The sequence below is a fragment of the Lactuca virosa genome, chromosome 1 (genome assembly GCF_052849685.1).
Source record: "Lactuca virosa cultivar CGN04683 chromosome 1, Lactuca_virosa_CGN04683_v6, whole genome shotgun sequence".
In the NCBI taxonomy this organism is placed as follows: domain Eukaryota; kingdom Viridiplantae; phylum Streptophyta; class Magnoliopsida; order Asterales; family Asteraceae; genus Lactuca; species Lactuca virosa.
In genome coordinates this window covers 535,173-560,157 of record NC_136426.1, presented here as the reverse complement: position 1 = coordinate 560,157, position 24,985 = coordinate 535,173, and the positions used below count along the sequence as shown (strand labels likewise).

The following is a 24,985-nucleotide window of genomic DNA, read 5'->3' as shown; positions in this document are numbered from 1 at the left end:
GACCTTCTGGTCAGTAGGACATGAACATGTGAATCAACATCCCTCCACATCAGATGGCCACCTCATGGCTATAACCGGGTCCTAAACCCTATCGAACATCGGAGGCTTTGCGTTATCGAAGTCCCGATACTGGAAAGCCCGACTGGCTCCTCCCCCTGCCGCCGTTACATCTGTTGTAGCTGTCGCGACAGTTGTCTCGACAATGGCTGCATAACGCTCATCAAAATACCCAACTGTGGCAGTCTTGATAGACCCAAACATCTCCGGCAACTTTCCCCGAACAACCTCGATCACTTCCTCCCGGATGATCTCACTGACACGATCCTCTGACAATACTGGCCTATCCTGGCTGCCAGCTCCCGATCCTAACCCGGATCCAGTCTCAAGACGTCTCGTAACCCCCATTCTGGTAATACACCAGAAAGATCTCTGATAACCCATATAGTTACAGGGAACCAACTCCCAACCCAACCCTAGGGGTTGTGACTTCCTTGCTACGTGTATGGGTCCTGTGCTTTCAGTAGTACGGGCCCATACTACCTTCCACATCTACCCATATTTGTCTCAAGTATCACCCACAACACCCTAAAAATATACATGGACATGGCGAGCGCTCAATCCTCACTCCTAAGGAATTCTAAATATCTCTTAACTGGCCTACCGGCCTCGCACAACCCACCCATGAAACTTCCACCAACCCTGCAGCACTCGTGTATGCTAACCATACATAACGCTGGACCCTATAGACTTTCGAATACCTGATCCTACCCTAAGCCCTTCATCAAACAAGAACAGGAAATAAGGCCAAACCAAACATTCTCCGGCTATAAGATCTTAATTACATACGACCGTGATGCATACACTAAGCAACTACAGTAATGATGTCAATTTCATATACGGAAAAACCCTAGGCTATCAGGCATCATATAATCAGGCAATTCTATCATGCAATTTCTGAAGATCCCTAGCCTAGTACTAGCATGTTGTTCTAACATATCACATAAATCAAATAATTTGTAAGGTATTTTGGGGTCTATCCGCGAGCTCCGACTGATCGTACACTTGCATCCTCCTTTAGTATTTTGAAAACCATTTGAAAAATCGTTTTAAAATCTTGTCCTTAGTTTGAGACTGGAGACACACGAGTGTTTCCTCCAATTCACTCAAACCAAGGCTCTGATACCAACTTGTAACACTCATAAAAATCATGCCAAATTTAAACTTTTTAAAACATTTCAAAACCAATGATTATTACAGAACTTGTTTTCAAAATAGTATAATGTCAGAGTATCCCAGAATCAAATCATAAAATCATGAAATATGAGGAGCTGTACGATCACGCCTTCGTCTTCCCGCGATCATCATAGGTACCTGAAACAATAATCAATAAATGTAAGCTCGAAGGCTTAGCGAGTTACCCCTAAAATACCAACGCCATAAAACATATCAATAACATATAAGCAAACAACATGCATAATGAGCCTTCAGCCTGACTGGACCGCCTCGTAGGCCTTCATCATATCTGGACCGATCTCCAAGCCTTCGGCACGTATGGACCACCCCGCAGGGCCTACAGCCTATCCGGACCGCTCGTCGGGCCTTCGGTCTGACTAGCATGCCCTCCTGGGCCTGTAGTCTATCCGGAACGCCCTGGGTATGTTGGCCTTCAGCACAAAGCAGGACCGCCTCAACCCAACCCCCAATCAAACAAACATGTGCACATAAATATCATACACTAGCATATATAACAGTCAAACCGATCTAACAGATCACCAATCATAGCAACATCCTATAACCAGGATACAAATATAACCGGTCAATAACATAGCATCATCCTACATACCAGGATACCGACCTAACCAGGTCACTAATCATATCACCATCCTAACTACCAGGATGTAAATCAATAAGCATATCATGCAATAACTCGGATACAAATCCGAAAAAGGGCCGGCATTGGTGCCTTAGACCCTGTTGATATAGTGATGAGAACTCACCTGGCACTGCTGAAGTCCCGCGAATAAAACTCCAGCTGCTGGTTGACAGGTTCCCGAATTGTCAACATCAAAACGACACCCAATTAATAATTGGGTTCCAATACATAACCACAAGTCCATGCTTGCGGTAAAAGACTACTTTACCCCAACCTAGCTTTATTCAAGTCCAAGGCCCAGCTCACACTCCAAGGCCCAAAAGTCAAGCAATGGGCCAAAGCCCAAGATATGGCCCAAGTTTCCAAATTGGGCCCAGACCTCCACATGGTCTTTCCTTAAGGCCCATCCATTTATTCTAGTCCAAACTCTTGGTACTCCAATAGCCCAATATCTCATAATCATCAAGGCCCAATTATGGCCCACCTATGGCCCAATTTTCCAAATTGGGCCCAAGCATTTCCAATGGGCCTTATCCTAAAGCCCATCTGAATATTCTAATTCATATGCTTGTTTTTGGATGGCCCATCAATAACCCAATCACCAAGGCCCAAAGGAAATGCCCAACTCAAGGCCCAAGTGAAATTAGGGTTTTCACATGAAATGACGATTAAGGTTAAGTGTTCCTACTTAACCCATTAAGGACTTAATCCATTAAGTCCAATATTTACTTAGGTTAATTGCAAATGATTATTAATTAATATTTTAAGTTTAGTAAATAATTCCAGTGCGAGTCCCGATCACTTCCCAAAAATTAGGGTTTCATGACATTAGGGTTTTCCAAACCCTAATTAGGGTTTCCAACCCAAATACTAGTCAATTAGTCACATGGTTGGGCTTTTAGGTCAATTAGGGCTTCACTGGGCCCATTAGGGTTAAACAAGTCGGGCACCACCCACTACCACCTCAGGTAGTGGTGGTCAACAGCGGCTCACGGCGGCGGCCACCACCTCACGGTGGTGGTTATGGTTCTAGTCCAATTATGTCCAAGCATCCCAAAAGCAGTCTAGCACAAGAAAAAGCACACCGCCACCGAACACGGCAGCGCAGCCACCACCTTACGGTGGTGGTTATGAGTTTTCTTTTTTATTATTCTGACACCGATTACAATTTTACAATGCAAAATCCCAAATAACACTCACACACACTAAGATAAACGCACACACACAGCCACCCTTGTGGTGACCGGCGGTGGTACATGGTGGCAGCCACCACCTCACGGTGGTGGTGGTGGCTTCTCTTTATGTTCCCTGGCTACACCAAAGCACACATACTCTATCTGTTCACAAAACTGTTGGATTAATGTCTAAGTCCATAACTATAATTGGTAAGACTTGACCCGACCCGACATGGTCCATTTGGGTTGCATGGCATCATGCATTTGGATAGACTATAATGAGAAAAATAACACTTAAGGTTGGTTAATATATTATAAGTTCTAATATATTAATAAGGTTATTTAATTAGTATTGATCAAGAATTAATTTGGAATTAATTAAGTGATCAAAATGAGACTAATTAAATATATGGGTTGATTGTGTAAATCATTCATTCTTATATATGTGGGCTTGTGATCCAAGATTCCTTATGTTGGACTAAGTCCATGGGGTGACCCATGGATACTCCATGGAGGTTAAAATCCATGGAGCATAAGGAATGGGTAAAGTTATGAGTTACATGGTGTAACCCTAATTGCCACCATATAAAAGAATCCCATGGCTCAAGAAATCGTGCACTAATGTGTGAATATGAGGGCTAGACGATTTCAAGGAGTGTTCCATTTCTCTCAAGTCATTCCATGTGCATTTGGTGTTGTGTGAACCATTTGAGGTGTCACACTTGGGGCACTAGGCACTCAAGCTTTATGGAGACAAGCTACATCAAACAAAGGTATGTATTCTATCGATTTGATTACCCAAGTATCAAGTATTGTATGCTAGATAGGGTAATACCTTGGAAAGTTCATAATTGCATGTATAATAGAGAAAAACATAGATCAAGGTATTTAGGGTTGCATGTACACTTAGGAGTGTTAGAATGCTCAAAACCCATCAGTGGTATCAGAGCCAAGGCTTGTTTTCTTGTTATACTTGCAAAATTAGCTGAAAAATCGAATTGTATTAGTTTAAAAGTTATGCTAATTACTTGAAAATTTTGATGTGAATTATCTTTGTTCATATGAGTTTATTAGATTAATAGAAAAGTTAATTGATTATGTGTTTTCAATCCATTTTAATCTAAGAGTTTATTCTAAAATGTGTTTTTGTAACTTGTCGTCAAGTTATATGAAAAGTCACATTTAAGTTTCATAAAACTCATAAAAAGTTGGCAATGGTTACAAAAATGAAGAGTCTTGTCCTCATTAAATGGTTTTATGACTCCATAACTTGTTCTCAAGTTATGGAGGTTCAAGAGTCACTTCATTAAATGATAAAATGTGTAACCTTAATTAGCTCCATAAGTTACAAAAATAAAGAAAAGTTACATTCTTTTATTAGTTTAAAGTCTTCCATAACTTGTCCTCAAGTTATGGAACTTGAAGAATTTTTTTTAATTAAAACTACTTTAAACACATAAGTTATGCAACTAATTAGTTTTGAATATTTTCAAAACTTGCCCTCAAGTTTTGGAATTTGTAAAGTTTTCCCCATGAATACTTTAATTCCAAGTTAGCCCTTAGAATTTTAAAAGTTAAAATTCAACCCTTATACTTTATAGTAGTATAAGTTAATAATAAATATATGTATAAGAGCAAGTCAGTCTTACCGTTAGTAGGCCTCATTCACGAAGCCGGTCTATAAGGGGGGTATAAGGTTACTGCCTATAAAATGGCAGTTTAATGGGTGTCCACTCTCACCCACCGCTTCCTTGACTGGTGGAGGGTCGTTAGCCGAACGGGTAGGACAAGGACTATAATTCTCCCTTCATTAAAAGTATTAATGATAAATACTAAGTAACTAAACTTTTTATAAATTCCCAATCTTAGTTACTTAGGAAAATGTGAATAAGGTGCTAATCCATGAAATTACACTTTGCACTTTGTTTAAACCGTTAGTGGAGCGTGTGTGGTTAACCGGCACACTAACCTGGATTTAACAAAGTAGGCAAAGGGTAACTTAATATTTATCATAGTATCGGTGGAGCTCGTGTGGTTAACCGGCACATCGATTGAGGGGTAAATATTAAGGGTACCAAGTATATTTGCATGGTTACTTCACACCTTGTTTTGTGATCCTCGGCATCCCAGTCACAAAACGTGAAGGTCACACTCGAGATTGAAACATGCCATTGAAAAGTTCAATGAATCTCAAAAGATCTAGGAGTTTCAAATCCAATTAAAAACCTAATTACATTATCTCGTTTTTCATGGTGGAAATTGGTAAATCGTCATTTACCTACCTTCAACTATTTTATAACTCGGATTACGGCATCCCTCTTCCAGTTATAAATAGGTTGTTGGATCCTAGCCTTAATATTTCATATTGGGTGTTATATTAAGGACTTTAGATCAACTATCTTGAATATCTCCCAAAAGATGTCTAGTTCAGACATCTATGATCTTCCCAAATCTCTTGGAACTTTACTTCCTCCACCTCCTCCAATTATTCTCCCTAACCCACAAGTTCAAGGTCACTCAAGCCCTAATGGCAAGCAAGGTCTATGTGTGATCACATCTTAGAGATGAAGTCACATATTGGCAAGCTGGGAGAGTTAGGTGTTAAAGTCTTGAGAAAGTTGGATGTTCAATCACTTTCTAAGTCACATAGTGAGTTCCTTTGGGAATACTATGAAACAGACTATGACATGAACCTTAATGATTATATCTATTTGCTTGGTGCTGCTGAATCAACAATGATTTGGAACGATAGTAAAGCAAATTTGATTAGAAGATCAACTTCCCAAAAACTTTATGGACAGTGACAATGGTGACACTGGAAATCCAGAAAAAGCATTCTCTTCCCAATGGAAAGGGATTGGCCATAGTCAACCCGGTTGACCAAATGGTAAGGAGAAATGCTAAGTCTGAGATAGTCCCATTACCAAAGGGTCCATATGTTTATTTTGCCAAAGGAAGGGGCGTTGATTGCAAAGCTGCCAAATTTACCTAAGGATGTTAAAGTCAATAAGTTTGACTCTACATAAGGTAGAGCCCATTATCGAACTCTGTTAAGTTCTATTCTGAGATCCTCATTACATGATGTGACTGGGTCACATGTTGATGTTTTAAGAATAAAAGAATAGAGAGAAATCTTAAAGGAAGTATATGTTGATTCTGATCGCGAAGGTGGATTTCGATCGCATTAGAATTTTGAGCAGTTGCTTAAGAAGTTATGATATATTGCTAAGGAATAGATAACAACAATTTTCCATGTGGATTGTAAGGATAAATTTTTTCGCAAAGTTTTAAAATAAAAGAAAATTGTTTAATTTTATTTATTTGAAGTATCCTTACAATGGCATTTGTGGAAAATTGTTGCTTATATGATTCCACTGACAGCAATATTGGAAAAATGGATTTGATTCTTTCATTTGTGGTAGTGTCTAAATTTACCAAATCAGGAAAGTTCCTCATCGCCCAAGTTTCAATTGGACCGAAACTTGGAATCATGCAAGTTGAATAGTATGATGAATGAGAACTTTCAAGCATTGGAAAATCAAGACTAATTACTTGTTCACATGGATGTGTGAGTCAAGTGAAGGACTAAAGGGATCGAGTACACATTCTTGTGCACTGGTCATGCCCACCACAAAGCTCGTTTAGTAAATATGGTTATACTTACAAGTTTAAGTATAATTCTGAAACATTGGAAAAGTCTCAATGTATGGCAGAACGAATGGGAAGAATCAAATTAGGCAGAAAGATAAAAGTTTCTCAAATCTGAAAAGATGGGAGAGTACTTTAGTATCATGTTTGTGATCATCTGAATGATTTAGAAATCATATCACAATTAGTCCTCTAAAGGTCATCTTAGTGCATTCTTATGACTAAGAAGAGGAGTCATGAATTGTTGAAATGGTTAGATCAGGAAGATGAGTCATACTTCGTTCCAAAACAATTCTTAGAGTCATACTCCAAGATTGTAACTTGAGTGACATATCTTAAAGAAAGGCTTAAAACACTTGTCAAATGTAAGAGTAAAAGTATCCTACTCTTGTACATTTGAAATTGGTAAGTTGTGATATTTTGGATAAAACAAAGACCAGCTAAGGCCAATTGTGTGAAGTGTTTGTCTTGATAAAGAATCCGCACTATCTCTTGAATATTTGGCAAGATAGTCTTATATGTCAAGAGGATAGTGGGAGTCTTAAAGATCCTAAAAAGAATTTCAAGAACTAATCAAGAATAAAACCTGAGGTTCTTCACTAGCACACGACTTGAGGTTTATAACCTATCGTGTTAACATATTCTGTGCCCATTCCAGTTAAAGTTGGCTTTGCATAGGAGTTCTGAAAGTTCTCAATTGGTTGCATAACAACTTGGAAGCAATGGCAGGCCCTGTACTGCCAGGTGGCAAGAAGTTAAGATTGCATAAGTTCAGTCCATATGAGTTTGGATTTGTCATTATCCTTGTCTTATGACTATGGTTTTGACGATTCACATGGATAAGAACACATACACCATAAAATCTAAGGGTCATAAGGTTTCTTTCCGATTCATGAAAATGATGGTGAGGAAACACTTCCACCAAGTAGATTTGAACCAGATGGAAAAAGGTCTAAACAATTGAGACTATGATTACGGCATCCCTTTTCATAGTTCTGAAATTGTTTAGACACACATGCATGCTATCTAAGGAAAGGTGTATGATTTTGATAAAGTTTTATCAAAGCATCTCGTATCAAAAATCTGAACTTTGGTAAGGAAGTCAATAAAGTATTGATTTCTAGAAGTCCAGCTGATTTCTGAGTACATGTCAAAGCTAGTGGGAGCATAAGTGTTATGCTAATAATCATCATGTTAGTGGGAGCATGATAATTATTGTTAGTGTTGCAAGTTAGCAATGTTAATTATAGACAACAAAAATTTCAATTCGTGAGGCTGCAGGGATTGGAAAAGTTGTTTTGCTATAATTAAGGGAGAGGATATACTTCATTTCAGTTCTAAAGGCTTAGATTGAGACCTTAATCATCTTTAGTCAAGAATATATATATGAATTTCATGTTGGATTGGTTCAACTTAAGGAAATTCTATATATTGCGTTCTCAAAATTCGATTATGATTACGGCATCCCTCTTCATAGTCAAATTTTGAAAACATGGCAAATAAAAATATTGTAGCAAAAGACTGGTCTAGAATCATGTCTTTATGTGAGACATCATGAATCGTGTACCATTTGCTTTGGGTACAGGATCGATTGCATGTGCTATAATATTTGTCATTTCTAAATTTTTCCAAATGCCCAGAGGCATTAAGAAGGGAAAAGGTCTAGAATTGGATATGACTAAAATGATTAAGCAATTGTCGAGGACAATCTGAGGTTTACCAAAGATTGGTTGCTCAGGGACAGTTGGAAGTATAGTGCTAATTTTGGAAGGACCATATTGACATATTCTGAAAAGAGGCATCTCTTATTCAGAAGTGATAGTCAAAATGAGAATATGGAGTTGTCTCCATAGGTGGAAGTTATCTGTGTAAGATTAGAAAACTTAATGCAAGAAGCATGTCCAAAGCAATGTACTTTGAATATGAGACTTAGTTTCCATGGAGTTGATCTCCATTAGAATACCTTATAATGACTGTTGACAAGTCTTTGTGACTTTGTACATATTCATTACAGGAGGGTCAGTGCATATAAGTTTAAAATCTAAACAGATTTCGATAAATGATAGGAATTTGAAATTCTCACATTTTTCGATAAGGATTTGGGAGTGTGAAATTAGAATCATTGAAATTATGTTCAATTGGTTTATTTCACAAAGTAAGGATCATAGACAAACATAGAGTGCATACTTGGTGTATGGCAAAGCAATTGTTTAAGAAAAACATAGTGTACATGCTTGGAGCATGGGACAACCAGTGTTTTTAATTCAAGTATAAAGTTGATAAAACCGAAACAATGAATAATGAGTAATCAGTATGGTGATAAATAAAAGTGTTTATTTATATTCATAGGGTTTGATACCATATTTGATTCATTTATTCTTGTGTTTCACTTTGCATGTTTTGACTTCCAGAATAACTAAGTCGCTTTTCCTGAATGATTAAGTTATTCAAACCATCCACAGTCGGTCATATGTTGGAAGTAGGTATGAATCAAGACTGTCATGGGTTGGTTTGTAGAGGTCCAAGTTGGTGGACAAAATGGTGCTACAACACTCATGAGTGCTCATAAGTTCTGAGTATTGGATTCAACCCGCGCTCATTTGAATCACTTCATGGATTTTATCACGAGTGATCATGAGACGATAATATCTTATATTCTTCAAACCTAGAGATATGAGTTGTTACTATGAGTTGGTTGTACATTAATTGCACGAAAACGCATTCGGTAACTCGATGTTATAAAACGTGCCTTTGTGTATGATTCAACAAGTAGTAGAACAAGCCATATGAGTCGAAGTTTATCCATTCCTTTTACCTTCGGGATAAAAGCGATATATGTGGGCCCCTCGATGATTTAAAGATGATACATGTGAGTGCTTGGCCAAGCCAGGACTGATTTGATTTGTTCAATCAGTCAGTCATCATGAATCGGAAATCGGGAAACAACAAATGGACAGAGAGAATGATTGATAATCCATGTCTTAGTGCATATGATATCTAGAATGGAGGAATATATGATCCCTTATCTAATGGACAAGTCATTGACAAAGGTCAGAGTTCATCGACAAGGTCAGAGTTCGACAGAAGCTTTTGAGAGCTACGATTGCTGATCGGTTCCTGAAGTCATACGCAATAATACTTTTAGACTTATCCAAGTGGGAGACTGTTGGATTAATGTCTAAGTCCATAACTATAATTGGTAAGACTTGACCCGACCCGGCATGGTCCATTTGGGTTGCATGGCATCATGAATTTGGATAGACTATAATGAGAGAAATAACACTTAAGGTTGGTTAATATATTATAAGTTCTAATATATTAATAAGGTTATTTAATTAGTATTGATCAAGAATTAATTTGGAATTAATTAAGTGATCAAAAGGAGACTAATTAAATATATGAGTTGATTGTGTAAATCATTCATTCTTATATATGTGGGCTTGTGATCCAAGATTCCTTATGTTGGACTAAGTCCATGGGGTGACCCATGGATACTCCATGGAGGTTAAAATCCATGGAGCATAAGGAATGGGTAAAGTTATGAGTTACATGGTGTAACCCTAATAGCCACCATATAAAAGAATCCCATGGCTCAAGAAATCGTGCACTAATGTGTGAATATGAGGGCTAGACGATTTCAAGGAGTGTTCCATTTCTCTCAAGTCATTCCATGTGCATTTGTTGTTGTGTGAACCATTTGAGGTGTCACACTTGGGGCACTAGGCACTCAAGCTTTATGGAGACAAGCTACATCAAACAAAGGTATGTATTCTACCGATTTGATTACCCAAGTATCAAGTATTGTATGCTAGATAGGGTAATACCTTGGAAAGTTCATAATTGCATGTATAATAGAGAAAAACATAGATCCAAGGTATTTAGGGTTGCATATACACTTAGGAGTGTTAGAATGCTCAAAACCCATCAAAAACAACCCTAGCCACCCACCTGGTGGCGCATGGCGGCAGCAGCATCACGGGAAGGCGGCAGAAGCGGCGGTTAGGGTTTGGCAGCTTCCTTCCTTGGTCTTGACGGATTCCTCCCGACAACCCCGTTTAGTACATCGTCGGGTTCAAAGTGCTTCACTACGACGGCCGGTGGCCCATGGTGGCGACCCAATCGGCGAGGCGGCTGGAATGAAAGGAAGAAGAAGAAAGGATGGTGGCGGATGAAACGGTGGAACGGTGGTGCGTCGTCAACCGATGACAGGGGCTCCTCCACCGTTCGCTTCTCCGACAAAGAGAGTCGCGGCGTCCGGAGATGGACGCGTCTTCGATCGGCGGCAACCACAGCGGCAGGGCGGCTGTGACGCGTTCTTCTCACTCACGACTGAAATGGCGGCATCCCACGTCGGTCTCCGTCTTCAGCAACCACAGAATGGTAGCAGCAGCAACTGTAACATCCGGATTCCCAGGTATCTTATTTTAAGTATTTACCCTGAGTATTAGGGAGGGACTCGGCGAGTAGGCGCTCAGACTCGTTAGTAGGATTGTGAATTCTTGTCTGGATTAATGAGGGACTCGACGAGTCGATGCGTGGACTCGGCGAGTCCGCGCTGTAAAGTGAAACCCTAAATCTCAGGGCCTGAGCCCTATTTAAAGGCCTTTATAGCCTCCATTTGCGGCTACTTCACCCCTGAGAAACCCTAGAGAGCAGAGAGATCGTTTGTGGTGCAAGAGGAAGGCTAACTCACCATTTCTTGCGTGTTTTAGCAAGAAGGGAGGATGTAGAACAAGCTAGGCTGATTGAGGAGCTTGGATCTGTGTTGTTCACACTGAGATTCACGTTTTGAGGTACAAGTTCCTTCCCATTTCGTGTATTTGATAGATTCCTTGAATCTAGGGTTTCCTTTGCACAATTTTGAGTTAGATTGTGAAGCATATGAGGTCCCTTTGGGTATAGATGATAGATCTGGACCTTGAGAGGTCCAAAAGGTCCCAAGCTTCCAGCTTTATGAGCTTTCATGTGAGCCTTGAGAGTAAAACCCCATTGAAATGGTTATTTCTTCCTTTTTGGTCTTATAAGCATTGCATGAACGTAAAGTTTGAACCTTTACGTGACTTTCGAGTGTTAGAAGGTTGGATCTACTGGTTGGTGAAGCAGATCTGACCTCAAGAGATCTTTGGAGAAGTTTTCATGGGAGGAACTCGCTGAGCCCATAAGGGACTCGACAAGTCGAGTCGGGTTGCCCCGCGACTCGCGACCGGTGACGGCCCGTGGAGTATAGGGTTGACTCAGCGAGTCAAGTGAGGATCAGGGGCAAAGAGGACATGCATGTACTCGCCGAGTCACTCTAGTGCACTCGGCGAGTCCGGTCAATGTTGACCGTTGACTTTAGTTGACTTTTAGGGTTTAGTCAGTGTTTGGACTTATGAACCATTAGAGGGGCAAAATGGTCTTTTACCCTTCTTAGAGAACTTATAGAGAGGGGTTGGCCTAGCCTTTAGAAGTTGTATTAATTAGAGTAATTATTTATGTGATTAGGCGAAGGCTAGTGCAGTATTTCAGAGTTCGAGGTTTACCGAGTTACCCGATGTGAGTCTTCTCACTATACTTTACCTAGAGTGGTAATTAGAGTTATGTGACAGAGTATCTTGTATGCTACTTATGTGATTGTGATACAATGCATTATTTATATGGGATTCATGTTGTGTATGTTCCAGAGTTACAGAGTTACAACCGGAAGGTTCACAGAGTTAGGACTAGAGGGTCCATAGAGTTAGGACCGGAGGGTCCACAGAGTTAGGACCGGAGGGTCCACAGAGTTACAGCCTCGAGTGGCTAATATGTGTTATATGTGGTATTTTGGGGAACTCATTAAGCATTTATGCTTACAGTGTTTTGTGTTATGTGTTTCAGGTACCAGTGAGGATCGCGGGAAGGCGTCGGCATGATCAGTACACACTATTGGAGTTTTACACATTTTGATCTTGGGATGTGTTTTTATGGATTTGATATGTGATACTTTGAGATTTGAGAATATGTATGAATGAAATTATATTTTTAAAAGTGAAAAATTGTTTTGAAATTTAGGGTGTTACAAGTTGGTATCAGAGCCTTGGTTTGAGGGATTCGGATGCACCTTCGGGCGCATTTGAACTTAAACTGAGGATTTGAGGAATTTTTCGAATTAAAACAAAATTTTTCTAAAAGAGTAAAAGGATTTTGAAAAGAGCAGAGCAGAGCAGTGTGTACGATCAGCCAGCGCCCGAACGGTGATTTCCCAAAATACCCTTATATTATGTGTTATGAGATATTATGTGATATGTTATGCATGCTAGAGTAGGCTAGGTATTCATGGTTAGGACTAGAGTGGGCCTGATTTGTGATGCCTTAGCCTAGGAGTTATTGCTACTATGAGATACTTCGAGAGTAAGTAGGTAGCAGCGAGGAGCTTATGAGTGGCCTACTAGAGAGTAGCCTGAGTTTAGAGAGATATAGAGTACTTGTGATCTGGGATCATAGGAGGAGGACTTGGGGTGAATACCGATGCGTTGTGGAAGGTAGTATAAGGGGCCGTACAACTGGAAACATCGGATCGGTGAGCAGCCCAAGTAAGAATCCTTAGGGTACTAAAGAGCAAGTAGGGTTGGGTATCGAGTGCGAGTATACTCGAACGAGTCTCTGATTTTTGTGTTGTATTTCAGAGACATCATGGTTGGGACACGCCACCACCCAGGAGGCAGTGGTACCAGTGGTACCAGTGATGAGGAGATATGTAGGTTGATTCATGAGGAGGTGGCTGTTGCCATCCGAGCCGAGATACCAGAGATGTTTGGGTCTATCAAGACCACCCTGATCGAGACTTTTGACGAGCGTTACACTGCTCTTACTGAGGCGGCTGTTGCTGCAGCCACCGCAGCCGTCGCTGCTGCGAGACCACAGGGGGTGACTCGTTGCTGTACTGAGAGTTCAGCAACACGAAGCCACCAGAGTTTGATGGGACGCAGGATCCAATCGCTGCGATGAGATGGATTTCTGATATTGAGGGATGCTTCTATACGTGTTCTTGTCCGGAGCATCTGAGAGTTCGGTTCGCGCTGAACCAGCTTCGCTTGGGAGTGAACGACTAGTGGAAGTTTGTGACAGCGCACTACTCTCCTGCAGAGCTTGCCGCGGTGACCTGGGAGAGGTTCACCGCTATGTTTCGTGATGAGTACGTTCCCCCGGTGGAAAGGGAACGTTTGGCCCAGGAGTTCTTGACCCTCAAGCAGGGTACCGAGTCTGTTACAGTGATCACCAGGATGTTCCATGAGAGGGCGATGTTTTGCCCTGAGCACGTGTCTTCCGAGCAGGCACGCATGAGTCGGTATTTAAGCATTTTGAGGAGAGACATCCGCGAGTTCGTGGCGAACTCGTCGTACCGGACGTTTGCCGAGCTTCAGGCAAATGCCCGGAAGAGGGAGATTGAGCTCGAGACTCAGGCCAGGGAGGAGGCGGAGTCTCAAGGGAGGGATCGGCGACCGGCACAGTCCCATCCGGCAGCCAAGCGGGCCAAGCCCGCCGATTCGAGATCAGGGAACCAGAAGAGCCGCACTTGTGACAAGTGCGGCAAGAGTCATGAGGGGTTTTGCAGAGCAGGGTCTTGCTACAAGTGTGGCAAGGAGGGGCACATGGCCAAGGATTGCCCCAAGGGGTTTGCAGTCTGTTTCCACTGCAACCAGACCGGACACCGGGAGGCCGAGTGTCCACAGCTGCGGGGGTCAGCCCAGGGAGCATCACAGGGATCTGCCCCTACTGCCGTTCGAGCTGTAGAGAGTCAGCCAGCGAAGGCCGAGGCGCCAAGGGCTCGCAGGAGAGCCTTCCAGTTGACAGCGGAGGAGGTCCGCGCAGCGCCAGATGTTGTGGCGGGTATGTGTTCTTTCATCTATTTATTTTGAGATTATGGTGTTATGCTTATATTATGATATGCGTAGGTACGTTTCTTGTGAGTTATGTACCTGCTTTGGTGTTATTTGACTCGGGTGCGAGTCGGTCTTTTGTGTCGTTAGTCTTTAGTCAGCACATCAGTATCTGTCGAGAGGCGTTGAGTCGACCTTTGCGAGTTTCCATAGCTGAAGAGAGAGCGGTGTATGCCACTGATGTGATCCGAGGATGTGTACTCGAGATCTTCGGCGTTGAGTTTCCGATTGATTTGGTCCCGATTGCGATGGGAGATGTCTGTGTCATCGTGGGCATGGAATGGTTGAGCAGGTTTGGAGCGGTTATCGACTGCGAGCGACAGTTGGTGACCATACGAGACCCTAGTGGGGGAGTTCTTACAGTTTATGGCGAGGGTACCCGTTCTGGGTCAGCATTTTGTTCGGCCGCTAGAGCGAGGCAGAGCCTACAGCAGGGCTGTAGTGGGTTTGTGGCTTATGTGGTGGATACGAGAGTAGATGCAGAGAGACCGAGGTCGGTCGATGAGGTCCCGATAGTGCGTGAGTTCCCGGATGTTTTCCCCGAGGAGTTGCCAGGCGTGCCTCCCGAGAGGCAGGTAGAGTTTCGCATCGATTTGGTTCCGGGGGCAGCACCTATCGCCAATGCGCCTTATCGCCTTGCGCCGCCAGAGATGCAAGAGTTATCCTCGCAGCTTCAGGAGCTGCTGGGGAAGGGGTTTATTCAACCAAGTAGCTCGCCGTGGGGAGCGCCGATCCTTTTTGTCAAGAAAAAGGATGGTTCACACCAGATGTGCATTGATTACCGGGAGTTGAACAAGTTAACGGTCAAGAACCATTACCCACTACCGAGGATTGATGATCTTTTCGATCAGTTGCAGGGAGCATCTTGGTTCTCCAAGATAGACTTGAGGTCTGGATATCACCAGATGAGGGTGCGAGATGAGGATATCCAGAAGACGGCGTTCAGGACTCGTTATGGGCATTACGAGTTCGTGGTGATGCCTTTTGGGCTCACCAACGCACCGGCAGCGTTCATGGATCTCATGAACAGGGTGTGCAGACCGATGTTGGATCGATCGGTAATTGTATTCATCGACAACATACTGGTGTATTCGAGGTCCAGAGAGTAGCATGAGGAGCATTTGAGGGAGATCCTCGGACTTCTGAGATCGGAGAGGCTTTACGCCAAATTCTCCAAGTGCGATTTCTGGTTACGAGAGGTCCAGTTCTTAGGACACCTCGTCAACCAGAATGGGATATTGGTCGATCCGGCCAAGATTGAGGCAGTGATGAGTTGGGAGGTGCCGAGATCCCCCACCGAGATCAGGAGTTTTCTGGGGTTGGCTGGCTACTATCGGAGATTTATCAGGGATTTTTCCAAGATCGTCGTGCCTCTCACCAGGTTGACCCGGAAGGGTGTGGATTTTTCGTGGGGACCGGAGCAGCAGACCTCGTTTGAGCCACTTCGCCAGAGGTTATGCGAAGCCCCGGTGTTAGCCCTCCCGGAAGGGATGGAGGATTTTGTGGTGTATTGTGACGCATCGATATTAGGGTTGGGTGCAGTACTTATACAGAGGGGGCATGTGATAGCATATGCATCGAGGCAGCTGAAGCCTCATGAGACGAGGTATCCCACCCACGATCTGGAGTTGGGGGCAGTGGTGTTCGCCCTCAAGATCTGGCGTCACTATTTATATGGGGTTCGGTGTACCATATACACGGACCACAAGAGCTTGAAGTATTTGATGGATCAGCCCAATCTGAATATGCGCCAGAGGAGATGGTTGGACGTAGTAAAGGATTACGATTGTGAGATCCTGTACCACCCAGGCAAAGCTAATGTTGTAGCTGATGCCCTGAGTCGCAGGGCGGAGAGTGCCCCGATACGAGATGTTTGTTTGAGATTGACAGTGATGACTCCGGTGTTGGACACCATTCAGGAGGCCCAGGCAGAGGCCGTGCGACCGGAGAACCGCAAGAGAGAGCGGGTGATTGGACAGGTACCTGAGTTCGTTACTAATAGCCGTGGGCTTATGACCTTACAGGGTCGGATTTGGGTGCCGTATGCAGGCGGGACGCGCACCACTTTGATGGAGGAGGCGCACCGATCGAGGTTCTCGATCCATCCCGGGGCCACTAAGATGTATTTGGATCTGAAGAAAGATTACTGGTGGCCCTGTATGAAGAGGGATGTAGCATGGTTTGTTGAGAGGTGCTTGACCTGTCGCAGGGTTAAGGCTGAGCACCAGCGTCCGCACGGCAAGTTGCAGCCACTTGAGGTTCCCCAGTGGAAGTGGGAACAAATTTCCATGGATTTTATCACCAAATTGCCAAGGACCGCGAGGGGTGTCGATGCGATTTGGGTGATTGTCGACCGGCTGACGAAGAGCGCTCACTTCCTTGCTATCAGTGAGAGCTCTTCTGCAGAGAGATTGGCAGAGCTGTATATGAGGGAGGTGGTATCGCGGCATGGAGTACCGATCTCGATTGTGTCCGACCGAGATGTACGTTTCACTTCCAGGTTTTGGAAGAAGTTCCATGAGGAGTTGGGTACAAGGCTGCATTTCAGTACCGCTTACCACCCACAGACGGACGGGCAGAGTGAGCGGACGATTCAGACGCTTGAGGACATGCTCCGAGCATGTGTGTTGGACTTCGGGGGAAGTTGGGACACATATCTGCCGTTGGCTGAGTTTTCTTATAACAACAGCCACCATTCGAGTATTGGTATGCCTCCCTTCGAGTTGTTATACGGGAGGAGATGTCGGACTCCCATTTGGTGGGGAGAGGTAGGGCAGCGCGTGATGGGCAGCACTGAGATAATGCTTCAGACGACCGAGCAGATACAACAGGTTAGACAGAGGTTGTTGACGGCTCAGAGTCGCCAGAAGAGTTATGCGGATAGGCGACGATCCGAGCTTGAGTTCCAGATTGGAGACTTCGTACTCCTGAAAGTGTCCCCTTGGAAAGGGGTGATTCGATTCAGGAAGAGGGGCAAGCTGGGGCCCCGGTATATTGGCCCGTTCAGGGTGACTGCGAGGGTGGGAAAGGTAGCATATCGTCTAGAGCTACCCGAGGAGTTGAGCCAGATTCATGATACCTTCCATGTGTCCCAGTTGAGGAAGTGTATAGCCGACGAGTCGGCGGTGGGTCCACTGGAGGATATTCAAGTGAATGCGAACCTGAATTATGCTGAAAGGCCAATCGCGATCCGGGATCGGAAGATCAAGGTTCTGAGGAACAAGGAGGTGCCCCTGGTGCAGGTCCAGTGGCAACATCGGAGAGGGTCCGAGCTGACTTGGGAGCCGGAGTTGGAGATGCGGGAGCAACATCCAGAGTTGTTTGCTGAGCAAGACTTCGAGGGCGAAGTCTGATTCTAGTGGGGGAGAATTGTCACATCCGGATTCCCAGGTATCTTATTTTAAGTATTTACCCTGAGTTTTAGGGAGGGACTCGGCGAGTAGGCGCTCAGACTCGCCGAGTAGGATCGCGAATTCTTGTCTGGATTAATGAGGGACTCGACGAGTCGATGCGTGGACTCGGCGAGTCCGCGCTGTAAAGTGAAACCCTAAATCTCAGGGCCTGAGCCCTATTTAAAGGCCTTTATGGCCTCCATTTACGGCTACTTCACCCCTGAGAAACCCTAGAGAGCAGAGAGATCGTTTGTGGTGCAAGAGGAAGGCTAACTCACCATTTTTTGTGTGTTTTAGCAAGAAGGAAGGAGGTAGAACAAGCTAGGCTGATTGAGGAGCTTAGATCTGTGTTGTTCACACTGAGATTCACGTTTTGAGGTACAAGTTCCTTCCCATTTCGTGTATTTGATAGATTCCTTGAATCTAGGGTTTCCTTTGCACAATTTTGAGTTAGATTGTGAAGCATATGAGGTCCCTTTAGGTATAGATGATAGATCTGGACCTTGAGAGGTCCAAAAGGTCCCAAGCTTCCAGCTTTATGAGCTTTCATGTGAGCCTTGAGAGTAAAACCCCATTGAAATGGTTATTTCTTCATTTTTGGTCTTATAAGCATTGCATGAACGTAAAGTTTGAACCTTTACATGACTTTCGAGTGTTAGAAGGTTGGATCTACTAGTTGGTGAAGCAGATCTGACCTCAAGAGATCTTTGGAGAAGTTTTCATGGGAGGAACTCGTCGAGCCCATAAGGGACTCGACGAGTCGAGTCGGGTTGCCCCGCGACTCGTGACCGGTGACGACCCGTGGAGTATAGGGTTGACTCAGCGAGTCAAGTGAGGACCAGGGGCGAAGAGGACAGACATGTACTCGCCGAGTCACTCTAGTGCACTCGGCGAGTCCGGTCAATGTTGACCGTTGACTTTAGTTGACTTTTAGGGTTTAGTCAGTGTTTGGACTTATGAACCATTAGAGGGGCATAATGGTCTTTTACCCTTCTTAGAGAACTTATAGAGAGGGGTTGGCCTAGCCTTTAGAAGTTGTATTAATTAGAGCAATTATTTATGTGATTAGGCGAAGGCTAGTGCAGTATTTTAGAGTTCGAGGTTTACCGAGTTACCCGAGGTGAGTCTTCTCACTATACTTTACCTAGAGTGGTAATTAGAGTTATGTGACAGAGTATCTTGTATGCTACTTATGTGATTGTGATACACTGCATTATTTCTATGAGATTCATGCCGTGTATGTTCCAGAGTTACAGAGTTAGAACCGGAGGGTCCACAGAGTTAGGACTAGAGGGTCCACAGAGTTAGGACTGGAGGGTCCATAGAGTTACAGCCTCGAGTGGCTAATATGTGTTATATGTGGTATTTTGGGGAACTCATTAAGCATTTATGCTTACAGTGTTTTGTGTTATGTGTTTCAGGTACCAGTGAGGATCGCGGGAAGGCGCTGACATGATCAGTACACACTATTGGAGTTTTACATATTTTGATCTTGGGATGTGTTTTTATGGATTTGATATGTGATACATTGAGATTTGAGAATATGTATGAATGAAATTATATTTTTAAAAGTGAAAAATTGTTTTGAAATTTAGGGTGTTACAGCAACACTTGACATGACAGCATTTTTTCCGACTCCAACAGTTGTGGCAGCGCCGGTGGTGAAGGGTGGCGTAAGGGTGGTGCGGCGTCGGGAGTTGAAGAGGTGAGGATGGTGGCTGATGCATCCTCTTGGGGTTAGGATTTCGGGAGAGTTATATACCCGGTCCCCATGAAACATTATCCCATAATAACAACATTGGTCCCTCCTTCTCCCTCTTCTTTCAATTTAAATCCTTATTTTACCATTTAAACCCCTCATTCTGAAAATCCTTACAAATCAAGTCTGAAATATTTACCAAGCAGCCCCTGCTTGACAAATTCTTTTCAACTTAGATACATAATTTACCCTTTTAGCCCCAGCCATCCAAAATCCTTTCATATTAAGTCCTGAAATTACACTTTAACCTCCGAAACTCTAAATCATGTCATTTGGCTCCCCGAAACCAACGCCCCGCTAAATATTATGGATTTTTGGTTACAGTAATATAAAATAATAATAAAAATTATATCTCGGAGTTCCGGATTTTTTATTTAATTATTCTATTTTAAACGGAATGTTACATGTTGATGTGTGTATACAATCATTTTAGGAAGGGTTTGCTCTTTTTCATTGCATAGAATGTAGAGTAGTGTTTAGACTACGCGTAAAAGTCTCCATTTATGTCATTGTTCAACTGGTATGTATTATGCAACTCATTTATCTTATCTACTGTATTGTTGTTAAATTTTATTTTCTTGATCATTTGCGATGATAATATAACAATTTTGTTTGGACACTTTAAACAAATTGTGGTGTTCATAGATGTGCTGGTGTACATATTTTATGGAGATGAACTCAGAGAAATGTTTGGATATGAAGTGCACCCATATGGGTTTTATACAATGAATGGTAACTTCAATTCTATCTCTTTGTTTGGTTTATATATTGGGGAAATTAATTTTTAGGCTTTATATTGATTATTTAATTTCAAATTCTGTGTTAACAATTGTTTTGGTGGGATTGTAGTATGGTTCCTTTATAGCTATAATATGTGGATAACGAAGCTATAATATGTGGATAACGAATCAATGAAAGCCACTATCACATTCTTGCCAAACAAGAACTCAAAAAGGTTATATATTATTAATTATTATTGATTTTTTGTATTTGTTGAATTTGTTGACTTTTTATTGACGAAAGTTGGTATAATAGGAGTACATTTATAGAAGACAGGGAAGTGAACAAGGGTCTACTGAACTTAACCCAACCATGTTACAACCATGTAACAGAGCTAAGAATGTTGGGTCTTTATTGAACATATTTATATATTCCTATATTGAGAGAGATTATGATTATGTTAGTGTTTGCTGTACATTTATTTTCAACGTACAACACATGATCATTGATTAATTCAAATTTGTTTGGTGTGGAGTCTCGTCTATACCCAAACCCAATTTCATTGGCCTTCAAAATTTTGAAATTAAACCTCACAAATCACAATTACAGCCGTTTATTTATTTTTGAAATGTTTTTGAATCTCATGTGTATTTACACGCTCAAAACGTCCCACAATAATTTTTTATATTGTGGCGAATAAAAAATGTCACTAAAATCTTAAAATATGTAACTAAAAATAGCATAAATTCTTGAAACAAATGAGCATTAGTGGCACAAAATATGTGTCACGGAAAACTTTTCTTCTACCATGACAAATAAAAAAGTGCCACAAAAAGCCTATAAATTTGCAGCATAGCAAAAGCAAAAAGTGTCACTAGAGAGTTTTAGTGGGAGCGTTTCTAGTGGCACTTACACTACTAGAAACATGGGTTTTAGCGACGGATGAATCCGTCGCTATTCCGTCACTAGAGGTCTTTTGTGACGGATCTATGACAGACTTACTCCATAGCCAAATAAAACGTGGCTAATGGCTTAGCGAGAGATTTAGCGACAGACAGGTTTTACTTCCCGACGGTTAAGCGAGGGAGGGTTTTTTGTCGATAAAATCTTAGATAATCCGTCGTTGATCCCTCAGTAATACCTTTCTAAAATACTATAATTATTTTGATCGAAATATTTGTGGGTTTCGTCACTGATCCATCAGTAAATTGTCACTGATTAGCTACAGACAGAATCCGTCGCAAATTCCGTCACTGTAGGTCAGGTTTCTAGTAGTGTTATTATGTGTGCCACACAATCTCTAAGAAGCCTTTAGTGTCATTTTTTTGGGTTTTTAGTGATACTTTTTGTGTGCCACTAAATGACATTTTTCTTAGTGAGGAAGACGAAGACACGATGCCAAATTACTCAGTTAGTCGCCTAAAACATCTTATTATATAGTTACAAAGCCACAATGCTTAACATTAACTACCAAATGGGATTGATAGCCAAGCCAAAATGTTAAGGGCTATACCTAGTCACATTGATCATTTTATGTACAATTTACAAGTTAGTTGACCTTTTAAAAGTTCAACCAGATTAAGTAGCCAAATGAGCATACACGCAAAAGTTAATTTACCAAATTTGATCTTAACCCCTGATCATGTTCGTTCATTTTCATGTTTGATATTTCAACAATAAATTATATGTTGCATGAATTTAATTTGGGGTAATCTATCATTAGAACTTTAAATTTAGGCACAAAAAGAAAGCAATTTTACAAAGAGTATATGGTGTTTTTAAATTCGTGAGAGAGTAAAAAGCATGAGTATGTCTTCTACTTGTACCCACAAAGTATGATAGAATACAATTTTTGACGTTGCTAGTGGTTGTCAGAAAGTTATAACCGTTTCAAAATTTCCAAAGAGTAATCAGATTCGCAAACCAGCAGATTAGCATATCCTCGAACCAACATTCAGCAGACCATCTTATTATATAGTTACAAAGCCACCATGCTTAACATTAGCAGACTAGCATATCCGCATGTCTACGGATTAACAGTCAGCAGATTCGTAGATTAAGCATGGCAACCTCGGATACCTACACCACAGCTTCGGAGTCTGCTGCTTTGCCACTTTTGCCGCTTCTGGACATTTTTTCCACCACATTCCAACTCCAAATTTTTGTAGAGGTTTTGGGTCATTACCCTAAACCCCATAGGGATGCTACCCCTCGTTGACCCTGCATTTCGTCGTATCTTTCGTCGTATATGAGATCAAACTTGCGTATATACAAGTGTGCATTAGGCATAACCTAACTTGTATTAGATAATAGTTTAAATCCACATAAACACTTAATCATTTATGTTTATTCCAAATACACTAAATGACCAATACAATCACCAACATTAAGTTCTTGCACTCCAAGAATTATTTATTGATCTATGCTAAACTTTCGCATTGTATTAACCTAACAAAGACTAAAGAGTGTCTAACCTAGCGGTATCTGATGTTGGCCTTCCTCTTTGAGATCGAGGGTTCAAGTCTCGTCGTGAATATAGGTGAAATTAGGTCTTAGATTAGAAGTAGATTAGATTTGTCAGTTCAAAATATTAACCTAACAAAGTTATATACGTTTAAATTAAAACCCATTAGAAGATCTAATCAACTACTAATAAAGTTAAAAATCATTAAACGGAGTCTTTTTTTAGATTTCAAATGAATAACTGCATCATAAATATCTTACAAATTAGGCATTGATGAATGATGATTTCATGCATTGATGAATGATGATTTCATGCATTGATGATGGCATTGACAGGTTGAAATAAATGTGTTAACAAGTTAACTACTATTAGAGGGGATTTGGAATATAAAAGTTTGAACGAAATATCATGATAACCACTAATGGGAAAAGGAAAAGGTTCGGTGCATGTCGGCAACTTTTATTTATTTTCTTTTTACCCAAGGGCCAAGATGCAAATAACATCAACTCAGTTTTACAATTACAGGTGTCGTCAGTTTTTCCAAATAATAAAATAATAAAATAGCTATATAAAAAAGAGTTATTATTGAGGTGACACTTGACAGACAGGTAGTTGCTTAGTTGGAAATCATTTAGAGGAAATGAGTAGTGACAGGTGGTTGCTTACTCGGGAATCCAGACAAAATGATTGTGACTCATGGACCCGATCCGATCCATCCATATATCCGGACCATCCCCTTATCATGTTTCACTGATTTCAACCCTCTCTCTAAACTCAAGTCTCAACCTTATCCTTCCTCCCACTTATCTGGTGCTCCTGTGAGGGTGGGTAGCCATGGCGTTTGCAGGGACAACCCAGAAATGCATGGCATGTGACAAGACTGTGTACCTGGTGGACAAGCTCACTGCTGATAATCGCATCTTCCACAAAGCTTGCTTCAGATGCCACCATTGCAATGGCACCCTCAAGGTTCCAAATCGTTAAATCATATATATATATATATATATATATATATATATATATATATATATATATATATGCTCTCGAGGCTTTGGATTAGCTAATTAACTAATTAATAATGCCAGAATGATTGATGTTTTTGCAGCTCAGCAACTACAACTCCTTTGAGGGAGTTCTGTATTGCAGGCCACACTTTGATCAACTCTTCAAGAAGACTGGTAGCTTAGACAAAAGCTTTGAAGGTACGTACGTAACTAACCATTTGGATTGCCATCAAATTCAAATATATCCATCTATGGATTTCTAATTAATGGTCTTTCAGGCACACCAAAGATTTTGAAGCCACAGAAAACCATTGATGGTGAGGTATGACCCATAAATTGAATCTAGATCACTATATTATATTTGGAAAATGGCACTGTATAATCTTGAAGCAATTTTCACAGAAACCAATGGCTAACAAAGTATCTAGCATGTTCGTGGGGACCAGAGATAAATGTTTGGGCTGCAAAAACACCGTCTATCCAACTGAAAAGGTACAACCAAAAAAATTCATCTTACAAGCTTATTATGCTAAGATCGTGTCAACAGTAGCTAGCTTTTACGTAAATGAAGTATTATGAACGGAATAATTATTTTTTTGCAAATAATATATATATATATGTATATCATTAATATAGGTTTCAGTAAATGGAACTTCATACCACAAAAGCTGCTTCAAATGTAGTCATGGAGGATGTGTGATCAGCCCATCAAACTATATCGCACATGAAGGTCGCCTCTACTGCAGACACCACCACACCCAACTCATCAGAGAGAAGGGTAACCTGAGCCAGCTCGAGGGTGACCGACCTGGACAAGTCGTACCTTGATCTTTTCTTTAATTTGCTCTTGCCCTTGCCTCTTGGTGTGTACGCTAGCTTGTGATGATATGATGACTTTATGATGATAAGAGATGAAAGTCTGTTTTCCTATTTCCTGATGATGATAAGAGATGGATCATTGATGATACGCTTTAATTCCTTTTTTTTTTGTTGTTATCTTATTGTGGATCAACTGTCCATTGGAATCTGAAAGATTGTTTTGCTTCTTA

At 41.6% G+C, this 24,985-nt stretch overlaps 1 protein-coding gene across 1 annotated transcript; it reads left to right on the top strand.

Annotated features, from left to right (window-relative positions):
* Positions 1 to 23,675: 23,675 nt before the first annotated feature.
* On the top strand, positions 23,676 to 24,985 carry LOC145131547 (LIM domain-containing protein WLIM1-like). Its single transcript, XM_079066223.1, has 5 exons — positions 23,676 to 23,901; positions 24,038 to 24,134; positions 24,215 to 24,258; positions 24,339 to 24,428; positions 24,573 to 24,985. Exons 1-5 carry the CDS (start codon positions 23,767 to 23,769, stop codon positions 24,762 to 24,764), a joined length of 558 nt encoding a protein of 185 aa, XP_078922349.1. The 5' UTR covers positions 23,676 to 23,766; the 3' UTR covers positions 24,765 to 24,985.